Source organism: Pristiophorus japonicus, chromosome 7 (genome assembly GCF_044704955.1).
Source record: "Pristiophorus japonicus isolate sPriJap1 chromosome 7, sPriJap1.hap1, whole genome shotgun sequence".
In the NCBI taxonomy this organism is placed as follows: Eukaryota; Metazoa; Chordata; class Chondrichthyes; family Pristiophoridae; genus Pristiophorus; species Pristiophorus japonicus.
In genome coordinates, this window is record NC_091983.1 from 116,480,466 (window position 1) to 116,499,752 (window position 19,287).

Here is a 19,287-nt window from a genome sequence, read left to right on the forward strand (position 1 = left end):
ATCCACTTATTTGTTGTTGGAATATATCTAATCACTTGCACTACAATTAAATAAAATGCAACAATTTAACATTGATGGCTGTAGTGCTGATGGCAAGGAAGTTACAAAGAATTTTTCATAAATGTATGATTTGACTGTGCTAAGCACTAATGAATATTTTTTAGTGGTTAGTGGTCATTTGTGGTTAAATTAAAAAAATTCCCATCATGACACCTGATTTTTTTTCCCTTGTAGTCTTCATTAAAGCGACGAGGAAGTAAAGACCTTCAAAAATCTGAAAAGAAATCCCAACCGGCCACTCAAGAGGTATTGTGATTATGTTTAGACATTAACGATTTTGCAACTAACAGCAATATATCTGCGCTATATACTGTAAAAAGTAATCTTTGTTTATAATCAAAAATATTTATTTGTAAAACCAAATAATTTCACTTTCAAAATAGTGTCAGAGGAAGATTGATTTAGATGAACAAATATAAAATATATATTAGTAATATCTATAATAGGTTTGTAATACATGTTTGACAGTACTACATTAATTTTTCAGTGGACCTTTGAAGACTAACACTAATAGTTGTGTGGTTACAGGAACTTTACTGAGTTCGGATGCCATTTTTAATAGAAACTAAAAGATGCAATATTTAGTATTTTTTAGGATTAAATTGTTCAATATTTGGTTTATATAACTTATGGGGGCTAATTTTCAATGTCCCCATTGAGTAGTACACCAAAACTTGCGGCACTGATCTTAATGCCTTGTTCTCACTCCCGATACATCCGCCATCATTTCCAGCTGGCCCTGGAAATGGGGAGCCAGAACACCTACCTGCTTCAAGCTAATGCTCCATTAAGGCATGCAGATCGAGGGTCACGTGATGTATATAGGAACCCAACACAATTTTCCGTTATCAGTGGGCGGAGCATATGCTGCACACACTCTACCAATGGTACTAGGTGTGGAGCAGTCTAACTACCAGTCCTTAAAGGGACCGCTGCAGTCTGCTCAGAAAAATGGTATGGGTAAGTTTATTTATAAAGATAGTTGTGGAGTCAGAAGGAGCATTAATGCCTACAAAAAGCTTCCCACTGACTGCCAACCCCTTCATTACCCCCCACCCCGCCCCTTGATTGCCTTTTCCCTTCCCCTCTAACCTCCGGCTCAAATCTGTGGAGAAGTTGCCGAATTTTGTGCCTCCTTAAATCAGCAAGCTGCCTTTGAGTGCTGATTCAGCGATCACACCTCGCAAATGAGGCTTAACTATCAAAATGGCTCAGGCCGCACGCTGAGGACATCGAGTGGGTAGCACAGTCACTGTCCACCGTCCACCCCAACTCTACTGCAATTGGCCCCCAGGAAGTTCTAATTTTATGACACCATCCTTAGCTTTGCAGCTCTTCCAGCCTAGATTTTTAGATGTCCTTCACTGCTTTAATTCAGCAGTGGCAGTGTTAAATCAGCATTGGGGACTCGGAAGTATGATTGGAAATTTCCAACTCCGATTACCACCCCTAAACCCACGCACTTCTGGTTAGGCATGAGATCATCTCTCAGCAATCTCACCAAAATCCAACGAGATGTTGATTGTAATATGGTAATGAGCAACATAATGAACTGCTGAGGGTAGTATGCAACTTCCGAGTTTTGTGCAGTTGACGCCCATTATTTGGGCGTGCAGAATTTTGGAGAATGTTGAGGGAGTGCCGATTTCTATTTCACGTTGTAGCTCCCCAGTGAGCGGCTGCCGACTGGGAAGAGTCTGGCACCAAGTGGTGCAGCACTGTGAAATATACCAGCTATTTCATGGATTCACCCTCAAAGGCGTTCAATGATTTTCATGTTTCTCTGTGTGTTTGAATATTACTCCTTATATAGGAGTCTGTAAATATTCATATTTTTGACCAATCTTGTTGCAAACCTTTCTTTATTGTCCATCTGTGAGTGGAGGACAGATTAGGTTAGCAGAATTAGTTTATTTGCGCTCAATTTTCCCCAATGCCGTTTTTTTTGGCATATTGCCAGAGTTATGCCTGTTTTTCTTGACCCCAACTACTCCCAAAAAAATAGCAAGTTCTATTTTTTAATTTGGCACCATGCAGCCTGTCCTGCAGCCTTGGGGGACGGAGCCTAATGACTGCGCTGAAAAAACAATATCGCCGCTTTTGCACATGCGCAGAAAAAAAGGCCGTTTTTGACGTGATTCCTGTGGGTGCGCATGCCCAGTAAAGCTCCTGCTCTGCGATCGGCCATTTTTAAAGAGCCAGTTGTATGTGAGAACTTTAATTCTCATTGGAAAAATCGGAGCTGCAATACAAGGTGCAGTGCGGCGCAATGACCAAGAATTTCCTACAGGATGAAGTGGAGGCACTAGTTACTGTGATTGAGACCAGATGGCATGAGCTGGACACCAGCAGAGGTCACATAAAAGTTCCATCAAACAAAAATGAAGAAACGCTGGAACCAACTTGCAGAAGATTACTGTGCAATGGTGACCACCCCGAGGTCTGGAGACCAGTGCAAAAAGAAGTAGCAAGACCTTGGTCAAGTAGTTAGTGTAAGTAATATTTTCATTTGTTCAATAGAATTGCAATTGTAAATGTGACCAGCTGTATGTCCCACCCAGCAGAAAGACATCCTCTCTAAAAAGTTATATTTTCATCTTTGCAGAGGAAAGTGGCACACAACAATCGAGAAAAAACTCGAACAGGAGGCGGCCAGGCAAATCTGCAGCCACTGACACCCTTGGAAGAGAGAGTCACTGCTTTGATGGATCCTGCCTGGAGAAAAGCAACCAGCGCTGCACAAGCTGGGCCCACACTCGAGGGAGAGGGTAAGTCCTGCAAATTCCACAGTCTGGCTTTGCTAAATGTTAAGTACCGTGCGGGCTAGCCGAGCTTCGGTTCATGGAGATGTCTCCGTCAGCTACGCTTCGGTTGATGCAATGTGCTATCATTCATCATGGTTCTTCAAATCAGCTTGCTGCCTATGCTGTGTGAGCCTACTCATGCCACCTACCCTGCCCCCTCCTCTGCTGCTAACCATTTGTCTGTTCTGTTATATTTTGCAGAACTTGAGGCCAACCCTGACAATGCAGAAGAAGATTCAGATGCAGATGACCCTGAAGAGGAGAACATCTTCCAATCCCAACTTCCAGACCAAGAGCATGGGGGTGAGGGCGAGGGGGAGGGGATGGATAAATCCCCCACTGTTGTACTCACTCTGGAGGAGGTGCAGGTGCCGCCCATTGAGGTGCCAGTACCTTCCCTGAGTGGTATGAGTGTTGGTGGAACATTCCATGGTTTCCCATCGTCCGAGGCTGGGGATTCCAGTGGGTTGCAGCGAGGCACACCGAGGGCCCCACTGTCCGAGACTACGAGTCCCAGTGGGATGCAGCAAGACACACCCAGGGTCCCACCATCCGAGGCTGCAGGTCTCAGTGGGATGCAGCGAGCCACACCCAGGAGGGGAAGGTGAGCTCGACAACGCTTTCCTGAGTTGCAGGATCTAACAGATGTGGTTCAGACGATGGGAATGAGTGCAGAGAGCATTGACCTTACGCGATCACTCCTGGACACCATCAGTGGGATGGGTGATGAGGTATCGACACTGTCGGGAGAAGGAACAACACTCTCACGAGAAATGGGAACACTGTCCGGGAACATGAGGGAGGGAATGTCTCAGTCAGCTGAAACAATGTCGGTGCATATGAAGGAGGGAATGTCGCAGATAGCTGACGCGCTGTCAGTGAACATGAGGGAGGGAATGTTTCAGGTAGTTCAAACACTGTCAGTGAACATGAGGGAGGGAATTTTGAAGGTAGTTGACACACTGTTGCTCAACATGAAGGAGGGCATGTCACAGGTAGCTGAGACACTGTCAGCGAACATGAGCGAGGGAATGTTGGAGGTAGTTGACACACTGTCAGGGCACATGAGGGAGGGAATGTTGGAGTTAGCTGCTGCAATAAGGGAACATGCTCAGACCCTGCACCCATTGACAGAATCAACTGCCACTCCCACTCCAATCCCCAGACCAGCCTCTGAAGAGGTCCAAGCTGGGCCCTCCACATTACCGCCAGCCCCCCACATCAAAAAGTGCACATTTACCCGAGATGTTCAAAAGAATAAGCTTGGTACCAATTCAAGGAACGCTGCGCCACCTCCTGCGGGCAAATGTTGAGTCACCAAGACCAAGCGCAGTGGGCGGTCTTAGAATAAGGTGGAGGAGAGATGGGTGCAGCCTTTCTTTGGTACTGTTGTAACTGTTCTCAAATTAAAAGTTTTTTGTAAGTTATGTAAATTTACAAGTTTAGAAGTTTTTAAGTGATCTTAAAGTTTTTAAGTGATCTTAACTGAAAACTTTAAAGGTTTATACAAGAATATTTTTATTAAAGTTAAGTTAAGTACAAACAAATGTTTGATAAACTTTTGAATAAAATATATTTTACATTATGACTGAATCATTTACATTATTTGTTCCATTAACACAACACAACTTTTTGAGTAAACAAGAATCATTTCCATTATTTTTTCCCTTAACACAACATAACATTATGGAACAGGTCCAAACATGGTCCCATTTGGAATAGTTGCCGCTGAGTCTTCAGGCAGCAAAGCGTTCGTGGATGAGCTGCTGGCGCAAAAGGGACATGACGGCCCGCCCTCCTTCGCCATCGTGCTCCGGGTTCAGGTAGTTGCATGGCTCCCTCGTCCTCCTCCTCGTCATCTGCATCTTCCTCATCATCATCAGCCATTCTCGCCTCGGGTGGGTCTTCACTAACAGCTGCTTCTGCCTCATGATGGCTAAGTTATGCAGCATGCAGCTCACAACAGTGAACTGACTGACAATCTCAGGGAAGTTTTGTAAGTAGCCTCCGGAATGGTCCAGGCATCGGAAACGCTGTTTCAAGATGCAATGGTCCTCTCTATTATGTTGCGCGTCACAATGTGTGACATGTTGTATTCCCGGTCAGCTTCTGTCCGGATTACACGTAGGGGTGTCATGAGCCAGGTGGCGAGGCCATATCTGTTGTCTCGCAGTAGCCAGCTCTGCCCTTCTGGCTGATGCTGAAACATGGCAGATATAACACTCGCGTAGGATGAACGTATCATGAGTGCTCCCAGGGTATCTTGCATCGACTCACATGATGCGATGTATGTCGTCACACACGAGCTGCACATTAATGGAGTGGAAACCTTTTCTGTTTCTGTACATCTTGAAATCCTCCAAAGGTGCTCACAAGGCGATGTGGGTACAATCAATGCAGCCCTGTACCTTTGGGAAGCCAGCAATCCTGGAGAAGCCCAAAGCCCTTTCACACATTGCCTGGGCAGTCATGGGGAATTTTATGTAGTCATTCTTCCAGGCATACAGTGCAGCAATCACCTGCCGAATGCAGATATATGTTACAAGTTGAGAAATGGCACGCACACATCCCCAGTTGTAGCCTGGAACGATCCAGATGCATAGAATGAAAGTGCAGCTGTAACCTTCACTTCAACTGACAAAGCAGTCCTCCTGACGCTTCTAGGTTGCAGGTCTGCTTTTACTAACTCACAGATCTCAGTTACAACTTCTTTGCGGAAATGCAGTCTTCTGACACCATCTGCAACACTCTGGTGCAGGTATGATCACCTGTCTCGATATACCGGACATGGGTAAGGCCTCCTGCTCATCACCCTACGTGCTCTGAGGTTCCTCATGCGATGACATCAAATCAATTGTCTCCTCCACAGCACCATCATGCAGAAGGCTTGCACAAGGTATGGCATTGTCAGTATTGCTGCCATGATTAAATTGTACCTTTGCAAGAAGCTCAAAATGGCAGGTAGGACAAGGTTCTTTGTTCTCTCTCCCCAAGGTCAACGAAGGTGCAATGTTCGGGAACCCCCAGGCTTCATTTGATGCGTAATGTAGGCATCTCATGCCTTCCGTTCGCTTTCCACAGACCCCACACCTCGCCCGGGCTTCTTTTGAAGCCGAGTCCCTGAGTCCGGGTGAGGGATCGATTCAATTCTGCCGGGCGACGCTCCGACCCTCAAGCCCGGTTTGCAGACGTTCGGTAGTGGTGTGCCAGTTTTATAAAATGAAAACTTAAATAATTACATTAAACTTCCATTTCCTGCATTTTAAGTTTTAAAAATTTAAGCTCAATTATGGATATTTATATGTTCTTGACTCCCTCCAAAACGTTGCATAAAAACAATGGCGTCTTTCTGCGCCGATTTTTTAATTTGCGCTGGTTTTTCTTAAGTACCCAGAGGTTTTTCGGGAGTGGACACATATGCCGCCCTAGGATAAATTTAAATTGGCCAAACTTCCACAGTTGTGAAAAACTGCCGCAGACATCAGGTTACGCCCTCTATGACGCAAAAAAAACCCTAAAAAATTCTTAACTAACTGAATTACGCTTGCGCACAAAGATTGGGAAAACTTGGATTTTTAAATTTAGGACAAAAAAAGCGGCACGCCAAAAAACGGTGCAAATCATTGAGGAAACTTGAACCCCATGTAGTACAGAACAGCCTAATTTCAAAGAGTTTTTATTGCTTGTTCATCCTTCAGAAACTTTGCAAGGGACTAGTGTGCAGTCAGCAACTATTTATTTGTTTTTACTTTGAAAGTGCCAGTGTATGGATTCCCAAGGGAATTACATGGTATTTATATTTCCTGCAGAATGGTCAGGTTACATCTCAGGCACAATCAACTAACCTCCAGCCGTATATGTCAACTACAGTTATGGTTCCACAGCTATATGTGCCTCAGAAGACCACACTTCAGCAGATAAATTGTGATAGGGCTATGCCACATGCTGGAAACAGACTATGTTGCAACATGAGCATAGCATTGTCAGTAACAGAAGAAGCCCCCAATGCCTGTGTGGTGGGATCCTTCATGGTACCCACAGGGAACCCCACCCATATCTGCTAGCCTGGCATACACAGGTGTATACATCAGTTAACTGATGCACTGTCCCTAAGAGCCAGCCCAACAAGCTCCATCCCTATGGACAATCAGCAGCACTACAGCCGCACTCTGAAATTCTTTCACATGGCTAGATTTCCTCAGCCAAGGTGGTCATAAATGGAACAACTCCAATGCCTAAATGAACAGTAGGGCTATAACTCCTTCCCCATACAGCTGTATGTGTGATCATTAGCACAGAATCATACATGTCAATGCCCACTCTCCTGACAGCAGACATGATGCCTTCATTTTCAGATAACCAAGAATGTCTATATTATTTGAGTCACAAAGATGTTTGCTAGGTTATCTACGAGGAAATCAAAGATATCTTTGCAGCCAGGTCTTAAGATACCTACCCAATACTTGCAGACTCTGGCTGAGGATCACTACAACCCGGTGCATATAGCCACTGGTATAATTAAGCTTGCATTTTTGATCTTAAAGCAACTCTTTAAGCACCTTGACTGGCCAGGCAGTATGTTGCAATATAATTCTGTAAAAATCTTCCATTTCATCATGATGTGCTGCATGTTGCAGAATAATGCCCAGCAGAGAGGCATCTACATTGAGCATTGCATGAGCCAAGGAAATTGCCATAATCAGGAGAAGGTGTCCATAAACAAGAGGACACACAAGAAATGGCCACAGAAATGGCAGCTGAAAATCAGTGAGGTGGCTACTCACTGATTGTCAGTTGGAGCCTCTTGGGATTGAGATGGCCCCTACCTTCTTGTGCTGGTCCTCAGATAACCCAGTTTCTGGCTCTGGCATATCAGCAGTTGCAGGGGCTGCCTAGATCTGTACAAATTCTTGCCTGACTAGATAGTGGAGGGAGGATAGCAGAAGGGTGTAGAGCAGATCAGGGAGCAGTACTCTCAACTGTTGTCAACTCCTGTCATGCTTCTGTTGTGTGACAGCCAATCTGATGGCAACATTGAGACCTGGGAAGTTCTTAATGTTGCTTCTCTCAATGTGTTTTGCAAGCATTCTGGGTTCTTGATGTTGCCATGTGCTCTACTGTGGCCTGCAGTGTACTGAGAGCCAACATGGATTTGTCAAGGGTAGGTCATGTCTAACAAACCTAATTGAATTTTTTGAGGAAGTAACTAAAATATTCTGCAAGGGAATGTTTATGGATGTAGTTTATATAGTCTTCCAGAAGGCATTCCATAAGGTTTCAAATAAGAGACTTGGTTTAAGTTAAAGCTCATGGAATTATTAAAATATTTAAATTGCCTGCCCGCGGGTTGGCTGACCGCCCCCTGTCTTGCCTCCGTTAAATCTAGAAGTGGGCAGGTTGGGGTAGGGTTAGGGGTTTTTAAAATGTTAACGTCTCACCCCACCCCAACCCACTCGTTTTTGGGGATTAAAATTCACTCTCAGTGTCTTTGGTAGTTGTTAGAATGTCAAACGAGCATTGTGGCAAAATAGTCATGCAAGGTAAACATCGAAATAAGTGAACGAAAGTGTGAGGGAATGGAAGAAGTGCAGTGCACATGTATACTTTGGAGTCCTACTTAAAGAATATTTTGCCGCTCGGGGAATGACGTCAGGAGATCAAAGGTTCTCAGAAGTTCTTGCAAAGTTGTACCCCTGTCCTTTGGGAGTTATTGTGCACATAGACTTGGGTTGCCACTGGCTCCAATACACTTTGAATCAGTCTACTATGAGGCCTTTTGGCTTTGATGCTAAAGGTAGCTGTCCCCTTGAGGTGAATTTGTTCCAATAGGACTCAGTGCTGGCATCTGAGAACCATGGGCTGTTGGTGCTTCTCTTTTAATCTGTTCCATTTTATTTATTATTATAATGTAAATTACACCACTACAAACCTTCCATCTTTGCTTCTAATATTGATGTTATACAAATTTGAAGATCACCAGGTTAATGTTAACATAGTGGGCTATAAAAATCTGAACATGGCCTGCCATCAACTAAAGAGGTGAGCTTGAAGCATGCTTTGCTCTTGCTCCCTGATCTGCACCTTGACCAGCTGATTTATGACATGATCTTTAATGAATTAATGTTCTTAATGCATTCTATTATTATTTAGCAACTTGATATGGATATTAAATTGAATAGTGCATCTCTATAATCTTACAGTTATATTTAACTTTTCACATGCTGGGGGCTGAACTTAATCATTCTAATTGGCTGTTAAAAAAAATTAAAACTGAAACGGTTGTACTATTTAGCAGATTCTCAGCTGTATAACGTCATCTTTACATGTTTGTAGTGATTTGTTGATATCTGTTACTTCAAATGGTAGACTTTAACTTTCTTTGTTAATTATCCCCCAAGGAGGACAATGACGATATAAAATGCCAGCTACAGTTTGTCAAAGAGGAAGCAATTTTAATGCGTAAGAAAATGGCAAAAATTGATAAAGAAAAAGATAGACTTGAGCGTGAACTACAAAAGTACAGATCATTTTATGGGGATCTGGATAGTCCTTTACCAAAAGGTGAAGCAGGAGGTCCTCCTACAACCAGAGAAGCTGAACTCAAACTTCGTCTTCGACTGGTGGAAGAAGAAGCCAATATCCTAGGGAGAAAGATAGTTGAGCTAGAAGTTGAAAATAGAGGATTAAAGGCTGAGTTGGAAGATATAAGGAGCCACTATGAAAAAGAAGGAGCGGTTGGTGAAGATTATATTGGTGTTGGTGCTTCTGCTTTTCGGGATCAAAGTGAAGCTGTGTCAGAACTAAGACAAAACTTGCAGCTAGTTGAGGATGAAGCTGAATTGCTGAGACGAAACCTGGCTGACTTGGAAGACCAAAATAAACGACTTTCAGCTGAAGTCAATAAATACAAGTATAAAACAGGAAGTGTGCAGGATGCTTCCAGGAATAATGATAATTCCAAAGTTACAGAAGTCCTTCAGGAGGAACTAAAGGCAGCTAGGATGCAAATCAACGAACTCAGTGGCAAAGTCATGCAGCTACAATATGAAAATCGTGTACTGATGTCCAATATGCAGCGCTATGACCTAGCATCCCATTTGGGCATCCGTGGCAGCCCCAGAGACAGTGATGCAGAAAGTGATGCAGGAAAAAAGGAAAGTGATGATGATTCTCGGCCTCCTCACCGAAAAAGAGAAGGGCCCATTGGTGGAGAAAGTGACTCTGAAGAAGTTCGCAACATCAGGTGCTTACAGACTCCGCCAAGGTCTTTATTTTCTACAGATGGCAGATTGCTTCAAAAAAACCTCAAGGACCGTCAACAGATGTCAGACATACGGCTGGAGGCAGAGCGACTGAGCAGAACTATAGATCGATTGATCACAGACACAAGCACAATTATAACCGAAGCAAGAATTTATGTAGCAAATGGTGATCTATTTGGCAGAATGGAGGAAGAAGATGAAAGCGGCAGGATCAGAGAGCATGAACTTCTCTACAGAATCAATGCTCAGATGAAAGCGTTTAGGAAGGAACTGCAAACTTTCATTGACAGACTAGAGGTTCCAAAAACAACAGATGAAAAAAGTGCAGAGGAACCTTTGTCTGTCAGTCAGGTAAGCACGTTCAACATCAGGTATTTCATAAAGTTAAGTGTTGACATCGTCATTGTACTATTTACATTTTAATACATACTTCTTGAAATCCGGTAGGTACATTATTGATAATTGCTTTTCAACTAACAGCACATTTAGTAAAAGAGGGTAGTTTGCTGGACTTGAACAGCATTTAAGAAAATAATATTTTTCAGCAGTATTGTAATTATATGACCTAAATGGACAAACATGTTCAGATAGGTTTCCAGGAAACACATGATGTACTATTCCAAAGATTCAGTTAAATTTTATTTCTAAGTTCAAAGAAACCATGGGCTGGATTTTTGGCTATTTTGTGCCTCGTTTAGTGCCCCGGCCGGGCGTTAAATGCTGTTTTTGGGCGCGATGCCAGGAGTCCAGGATTTAGCGCTCCGCCGGAGGATTCGGCTTTGATTTGTGCCGGCGCATAAACTTAATGCCCCGCCCTCCGTTTTCAGCATGATTATTACGTCAGTCGTCGTGCAAGACTGCGCTAGCGCCCTGAATGGAACTTTTGGCCTTAACTCCTCATTTAACGACCGCCGCAGGAAACGCCTGAAAAAAACAGGCAGTTCCAGGGCGCAGCAGGCACTACTGGCGGCATATTTAAATGGAGGCTGGAGGATCTTATATTGCAGTTGTCAGTGACTGCTACAGTTGCGCGCAGAACACTGCGTGAGGCTCTGAGTTGCAAATGGCACTTTGCTTACCAGGTCAGTGAGAGATTTCAATGGGGGAAATACTAGTTCGCCAGTGTATCATGCTGGTTGCTATTGGCAGGCGGCTTCAAGCCGGAAGAAGGGTTCTTGGTCATGTTGGCCCATGGTTTCAAACAGGTCGCAGACGTATGGGGAGGAGGCCTTACACCCCCACCTTCACATCTCTGAGGCGCAGTTAGTTAGAAGGCTGCGCTTCAGAAAATAAGTACTGACAGAGATAAGCCAGTTCCTACAGGCAGACCTACAGCCTACCAGCGGCAACAGGACTGCGCTGCCCGTCGAAGTGAAGGTGACTGTGGCGATGGCCTTCTATGCCTCCGGCTCCTTCCAAGCAGCAGCAGGGGACGGGACATATGCAGCATCTTTCAGCACGCTGCACATTGCTGCATTTGCCAAGTTACAAGGTCATTGTACTTCATAAAATGGACTTCAAAAAATTCTCAATGAGCAGGGACAGCCGGAATGAGAGGGCTCTCGGGTTTGGACGATTTGCAGACTTCCCCAAGCATCAAGGTCCCATTGACTGCACACAAGTCGCCTGGCGAGCACCATTACACAATGCAGAGTTCTTCAGAAACTGAAAGGGATACCACACCCTGAACATACAGCTGGTCTGCAACCACACGCAGTGCATCCTCACAGTGAATGCCCTGCTTTCATCTTGTGTAAGAGCACTGTCTCACAAATGTGTCAGCAATAAAGACAAGGCCAGAACTGGCTGATTGGGGACAAAGAAAATGGCCTGGCCACTTGGCTCATGACCCCCCTCCAGAACCCTGCCACAGAAGCCGAGCAGCTTCTGTTATAATGAGAGTCATACAGCCACCCACAAAATCATCGAACAGTCAATTGGTGTGCTGAAGCAGTGCTTCTGATGCCTGGACCGCTCTGGAGGCAGCCTTCAATACTCCCCTCAACAGGTCTCCAAATTTATTGTTGTGTGCTGCATGCTGCACAACTTAGCCATCATGAGGGGCCAGGCATTGCCAGTGGGGATTGCAAGACCATCTCAGGAGGAGGGGGAGGACGAGGAAGAGGAGCCTAGCAAGGAACCCATTGCGGTGAGACCACAATCACAGGGAAGGCAGCGTGGAGATGTGGCCGCAGCAAGAGCCTTACATCGGTAGCTCATCATTGACCGATTTGCTTCAATAGGGAAGGTGGGGTTGCAGCGATGACTTGCTACTCTATGCCACCATTCCAGCTAATCTACACTTAATTCTGCAATGAGACACAGGACACTAAAGGCGAAGGTCAAACAAAACATTTTTATACACATGAATTATTAACAATGTTCCCGAAAAAACCCAAACTATACAATGGCTAAAGTTAGAGTAAAGAAAATTGCTTCCTGCAACAAACAAATAGTCTAGAAACACAAAACTGCTCCCTGCAGTGAACAAAATGTCAGAAACTGTAAACGGTTTCCTGCAGCAAGACAATTCAAGATATCACATAACTATGTACAATTTTGACAATACTACATACAGCCATGAGCACCAACTGGTGCCCAGCCTTAATGCCTCTTAGCCTCTTATCCACACTTTGCACCCCCCCCTTCCCTTCAACCCCCTCCCACGCCTGCTGCCCCTCCTCAATGAGGCCTCAGTGTGTACAGCAAGGCTGCTAGAAGGCTGCTGTGTTGGGGGGACCAGACAGTGCAGACGGCATCTGAGGATGCCCTGGACCAGTTCTTGGCCTAGTATGACCGGCTGCTGACTGCAACGCCTCATCATTGGTGGGAGCAGTCGTTGGTGGCTGGGATGTCAACCGTGTATGGTGCATGGTTGCCGAGTCAGAGGTGGGAGCCGGAATGCTCTCATCCTGAGGAAGGACAACACCTTCCATTTACTGGGAGCCACTGACTGTCTGACGGCGCTGGGCCTCAACATCCGGAGCACGATGTGTTTCCACAACTTGCTGGACTGCCTCGGCACCGTCCCTTCTTCATTGGATAGTGGGGAACGCAGAGAGTATGGTAGCAGACATCAACTGCATCACTTGTCTAAGCTGAAGCAGAGCTTGTGCATGCGATGCCCTCGAGTCTGCAACATGATCAAGGGCACTCGCCACACTGCTTGAGGCCACCAGCCTCTGTGTATGGGCAATGATGGCCTCGCTGGACTCCCGAGTCGCACTGACAATCTGTGACACTGCTTCTGCAACAGTCACAGTAAGCTTGTCAATGCTCTCTGGGATCCGTCCCAATGCATCCATAAGCTCACGGTGTATTCCTGTGGTTTCGCTGGATATTTCCACCAAGTCCAGTTCCATGTCTGCCTGTCGTTGAGCAGACTGACTTTGCTGACTCACCCTCCGGGGAGCTTGCCTGTGAGATTCATCTTTTGCACTGCGTTGCTGTACGCGACAGGGGCCAGGAGCTTCCGACTCCTCAAACCCAGGGAAATCCCCAGATGTAGTGAGTCCAGATAGGGCTACTGGTGGGCTCTGTGGCTTAGGTAGAACACTTTCTTCCCCTCCCTCATTGTCTTCCCCATGGCCAGATGTAGAGGGCTCCCTTGAAGGATGTTGAGCTTGTGGCTGGTCATCTGCAAGCAGAAAACAGCAAACATGTGGTTAGCAGCAGGGGAGGGAGCAGGGTGACATGAGGAAGGTGGCATTGCACATATTCATTTGAAGGCCCGCTGCCACTTCATTATATGTCTCAATGCAGTCTCTTCAGTTGCTCTATCAATTTACATACCCTCAGTACCTGAAGGGGGCTCAGCATCGCTCCCAGCAACTGTCCGAGCTGGTACACCAATGAGGGCTAACACCCATTCTTCGACATCATTCAGTGGCAATAATTGGGGTGGCCCTCCGCCTGTTCGCAGCTGCTCCCTTCGGTTGTGGGAGTACTTAGATTGCACAGAGAAAAATAGGAAGTGTTCAGAAAGGGTTTCTCTGCTGTTGTGACACATATGCCGACCATTGTACAATAGGTGAAACTGGGTGAATGCTCCAGTGGTTTCCGATCAATCTGTTTGGATGTTGCATGTGATTCGTGAGGAATTGTTAGATGGTTAGAGGGATGTAATATGGGGGCTTTAGGTGATCTTTCTGAAAGGCATAGAAGCAGTGGGAGTGAGGAGGGATGTAAATGATTGAGTTTATGTGCATGGATCATTAGAAGCCAAAGGATCCAGAAGTAAGCCTTCATCTTTGTCATGCATTATGAAAGCCACCCCACAGACTCTTGAGAGGGACTAGATGCATTAAAAACTTCACATAGTGAGTGAGATTTATGTTAGAAGTCATGGAGGCATGCATAAATGCAGATGGTACTCACCCTGACGAATCTGGTAAAGTCGTTGAACTTTTTACGACACTGTGTGGCAGTTCTGGCCACAGTGTCTGAAGCAGACGCCTTCTGAGCAATCTCCCTCCATAGTCTTTTAAAAACAGGTGGCAGTAGTCTGACTCCCCCAGCAAGATGAAGTGAGGACCACCTCCTCGCCATCGCGCTCACTAAGGCCTCATTAGCCTCTTAGGTGAAGCACCTGACATGATGCCTTCCCTCTTGCTCCTCCATCTCTGCAGAAGTGGCTGAAGTGCGGCGGTTTATATGCTCAGGAAGCTGCCATGCCCTGCATTAGCGTTTGCGACGGGGGGAAAAAAATTGCAGATGCGCAAAATGGCCACCTCTTTTAATGACATAAGTTTCAGCTCGGGTGCACAAAGCCCGTCGTGGAATGCCTGACTTAACACCAACGCTTCTCCAACATACTATTTTGTCGAAACATGCAGTCGAAGGTGCAAACTATTTTCAGGCGCTAACTTTAACGCCCCGAAATCCAAAAAGCCCCAAATCCAGCCGCATGGATAAGTTCTGTAGTGTACATTGCAAACATTATCCATCTCTACATACAAAGGTTGTCAGAAGTCATGAATTTTATATATTAAAAATAGTTTAATATTTTATCTGCATCACTATATTGATAACATTATACTGAGACATTTGTATCACCTGTATTTTGAAGTCAAAATTGCTACTGTTGACATGTGTATGTTCTGTTATTTAACAGTAACTCTTGCTTTTTGTATTTGCCTGCCCAGATGTTTCAACCTATTATTTTACTTATTCTCATCCTTGTATTATTTTCATCATTGTCTTACGCTACCATATTTAAATTGGTTTTTCTTTTCACACTTTTCTTTGTTCTGTAGAATCCCCATCTACTTCAGTATAATATCTTTTTAGTTTGTTTATTTATTTTAATATCTCATCAAGAAATCAGCAAATACAAAATAACACACATAGCGATCAAGACATTACAGAATCACCATATGCAAAGCTTTGTAAAATGCTGGAGACTACCAATTTTCAACATGGATTGTTACATAAAGCCATTAGGTGAGTGTTTTTCTAAATTATTCCTCTTGGTTTGGAATAAGAGTATGAATTCTTAAAACATCTTTGCTGTACTCAACTGCCTATGTATGTTGTTTATAAATTTTAACAAAAAATTCTTACCACATTGATGTGGATAAATAACAGTGAAAATGAAAATAATATTTATTTTACTGGCATCACAGTAACAGTAACATCACAAATTAGTTCCAGCCCATTGGTTCAGTGGGTAGCAATCTCATCGATTGGTTAGAAGCAGGGGTGTTATAGAGCGTATACTGAATATACCCACTTTTTTTATTTTTGGAAGCAAGAATATGCTCATATTTCTGTAGCTTATAGTAGAAAATACAACAATTTTTAATTTGTTAGAGAATAATGAAAATCCTGCAATATGTTTAATCCTCATTCGTACCTGATCCCCATGATCATTATATTCTTTGTATAATTCACATTCGATCAGAGCCCCATTATCATTGCATTCTATGCATAATCGTCATTTCCATCTCTTCGCCTCTCTCTCCTCCTTTAAGACACTCCTTGGGCTCAAGTTTTGGCCTGAGTTGCTCCTATTTTTTTGGAGCAACTAGTTTAGAATGGAGCATCTTAGAAATTGCAATTCTCGGCATTTAGTTTGCTCCAGTTCTAGTGAGTTAGAATAGTTCCATTTTAGAACAATTTTTTTTCAAAAGGAGGCGTATCCAGCCACTTATGCCTGTTTTGCAAGTTTAGGCAGCGAAAGCTTACTCTAAACTAACTTAGAATGGAGTAAGTGTAGATTTTTGTACGCTCAGAAAAACCTTGCCTACACTTATAAATCAGGCACAGGGAACGAGAGATGGGGGGAGGGGGAGGGAAGTTTATAAACATTAAACACTTCACTTTTACAAATAAAGAGCCATAATCAATAATAAATGATAAATAAATCAATAAATCAACCAATAAATCAAAAAAAAATTAAAACATTAAAAATTTAAAGAAAATTAAAAAATCAATAAGTAAAAAATTAAGTTTCTACTCACTGCAGCACTGGGAGCCCTCCAACAACGTGCTGGGACGGGGCCCCCTCAGTATCTCTCTCTCTCTGTCTCTGTCATTGTCTCTCTCTCTGCCTCTGTCAGTGTCTCTCTCTCTGTCTCTGTCAGTGTCTCTCTGTGTTTCTGACAGCGAGGGGTGGGGGGAGGAGTGGGGAGGGGGGAGGGAGGAGGGGGGAGAGGAGGGAGGGAAGGAGGAGGGGGAAGAGGAGGGAGGGAGGGAAGAGAGGAGGAGGGAGGGGGGAGAGGAGAGGGGGGAAGAGCAGAGGGGGGGGGAGGAGAAGGGGAGGCTGAACGGATCCTGCCGCCGAGAGGAAGCTGGGCCGAAGACTTCGGGTGGGGTCCCCAGCAAGATGCCGGACAGGCGGGCCCCACTGCCGCCGCCGGGCCGCTGCGGAAGACTTTGGGCGGGGCCCACCCCCAGCAAGATGCCAGGCAGGCGGGCCCCGCCGAGGACATAGAGGGAGTGAGGGAGGGGGGGGGAGAGGAGGGGAGAACGGCTGAACGGGAGGGGAGGGAGTGGGAGGGGGGCGGGGGGGAGCGGGAGCTGAACAGGGGTGGGGGGGGGAGCGGGTGCCGAACAGGAGGGAGGGAGGCGCGAGTCCGATCTTCGCCTGGTGAGCCCATTCGGCCAGAGCTAGGGGCAGCGTGCTTCGGGCCCCTCCCATGCAGCCTCGGAGACCTGGAGCTACTGCACGTGTGCGCGCATGTGCAGAGGTCCCGGTACTGTTTTCAGCACCGGGACCTGGCTCCGCCCTCCACACGTTCTGCTGCGCTGCGCCAAGGGCCTGGATTGACCGGATGGAGAAGAGAATACCAAGGTAAATAATAGGTGCTGTTTCTGTTCTAAAAAGTCGGTGCACCACATGGAGATACGCCTGAGGGCAAACTTGGGCCCCTTAAAACCTACCTCTTTGACCAAGCTTTTAATCATACATCTTAATATCCCAATATTTCCTTCTTTGGCTCAGTGTCAATTTGTGTCTGATTATGCTCCTGCGAAGCACCTTGGGACATTTTCCTATATTAAAAGTACTGTATAAATTTGTTGATGTTATTTATTTTCCATTTTTCATGGCATAAAACTTTTCCCTCTCACAAATATTATTTTTTCTGTGGATTAATAAGTTAATAAGAAACGCCTATCCTGCTACTAAAAAAATAATGAATGGTTTGAGTTGCATACATTGACTTATTCCCACCTATTGCTCAAACCTGGCTGCTGATAATGAATTGGATATATTTCATCCATAACCTTCTTTGGAAAGCAAGATTCTTATTCAAGATTTTTTTCAGAAGAAGCTCTGCACCCAGGAGTGTTTTTTGTCCCTGGAAGAAAAAGGGGCAGAAGTCCAGACTCTTTTGCATTGTCCACATACTTCTGAGGAGTTGGAGGGAGTAGAGCACCTGCGCTTAGAATATGCACAATTACTATACTAATATTGAAATAAGAGAGAATGATGTCACTATACCTCTGCCGAATTTTCTTTTGTTGGGTCTGTCTCCCCTTGGTGGAAATCCAAAGTTAGGGAGTAAAACTTACTGCTTGTGCCCAACCCACACAGATCAGAGGATCTGAGAACTGGTTAGGAGTTAGGACGCTGAAAAAAGGAAACTGCATTTTTTTGATAGGGCCAGAGGAGCAGATGTTGCAAAGGATGTTTTTAGACAGGAGCCAAAAGACCCTGAAGCTGGGAGCCATTTCTTTTGATGGGCCTGCTGTGGAAGTTGACTTTGCTTTCCTGCTTCTGGGCTTAGGCCCCTGTCAAGGGATGAGGATATATTATGGGGCATGTCGGGCATATGCAGATGGTGTGAACTTAGAAATACACCGTACAGGTGTATTCAGGTCAGGAGAGGTGGAACGAATTTCACCTACACGTCCTGGTGGGGGGCGGGGGGGTGAGGAAAATCAGCCCTTATGTAGATTCTTCTGTGAGGTAATTGATGCACTGTTAATTTTGATCTCACTCCAAATTTGAAGAATTACATATTAATGAAATGTTAAATAATTTATATGAGCGGAGGTCGCAGCGGAGCAGGTAGGGAGAAGCGAGGCCCATAAAAGGGGCCCAGAAGGCGGGAGAGGCAGTGGAGGTCGCAGCGGAGCAGGTCGGGAGCAGCGAGGTCCATAAAAGGGGCCCAGAAGGCGGGAGAAGCAGCGGAGGTCGTAGCAGAGCAGGTCAGGAGCAGCAAAAAAAGGGGGCCCCAGAAGACTGGAGCAGCAAGTTGGTGCAGGGGCAGAGTGTAAACAAAGAAGCAAAAAGAAATCGAAGTGTGACGTTACAGCCAAGCGGGTAAGTGATTGCCTGGTGGATTGGTGAGTATTTAATCTTTTTCTTTTTTCTTTTCTTATAAGTAGGAAACCTTTGGCGTGCAGGAGAGCCCAGACCCGTGTCATGCTCCTCCTGTGCTATGTGGGAAGTCAGGGATGTTTCCAGTGTCCCTGACAACTACATGTGCAGGAAGTGTATCCAGCTGCAACTCCTGACAGATTGCATTTTAGCACTGAAGCTGCGGATGGATTCACTGTGGAGCATCCGTGATGCTGAGGATGTCGTGAATAGTACGTTTAGTGAGTTGGTCACACCGCAGGTAAAGTTTACACAGACAGATAGGGAATGGGTGACCATCAGGCAGAGCAGTGGAAGGAAGGTCGTGCAGGGGTCCCCTGCGGTCATCTCTCTC

The 19,287-nt window shown here is 45.2% G+C and overlaps 2 protein-coding genes across 3 annotated transcripts in view; both read left to right on the plus strand.

Annotated features, from left to right (window-relative positions):
• LOC139266616 (microtubule cross-linking factor 3) overlaps nt 1–15,381 on the plus strand; it is a 52,096-nt gene extending 36,715 nt beyond the window's left edge. The window contains exons 4-6 of the mRNA XM_070884210.1: nt 235–306; nt 9,263–10,477; nt 15,271–15,381. Coding sequence (XP_070740311.1) covers nt 235–306; nt 9,263–10,477; nt 15,271–15,381 — 1,398 coding nt within the window. The remainder of the gene's footprint in view (nt 1–234; nt 307–9,262; nt 10,478–15,270) is intronic.
• A 107-nt stretch (nt 15,382–15,488) lies between these two features.
• Nucleotides 15,489–19,287, plus strand: part of mtcl3a (MTCL family member 3a) — a 110,839-nt gene continuing 107,040 nt past the window's right edge. For both annotated transcript variants that reach the window (XM_070885268.1, XM_070885269.1), the window contains exon 1: nt 15,489–15,568. The gene's annotated coding sequence lies outside the window, so the exon portion shown is untranslated. The remainder of the gene's footprint in view (nt 15,569–19,287) is intronic.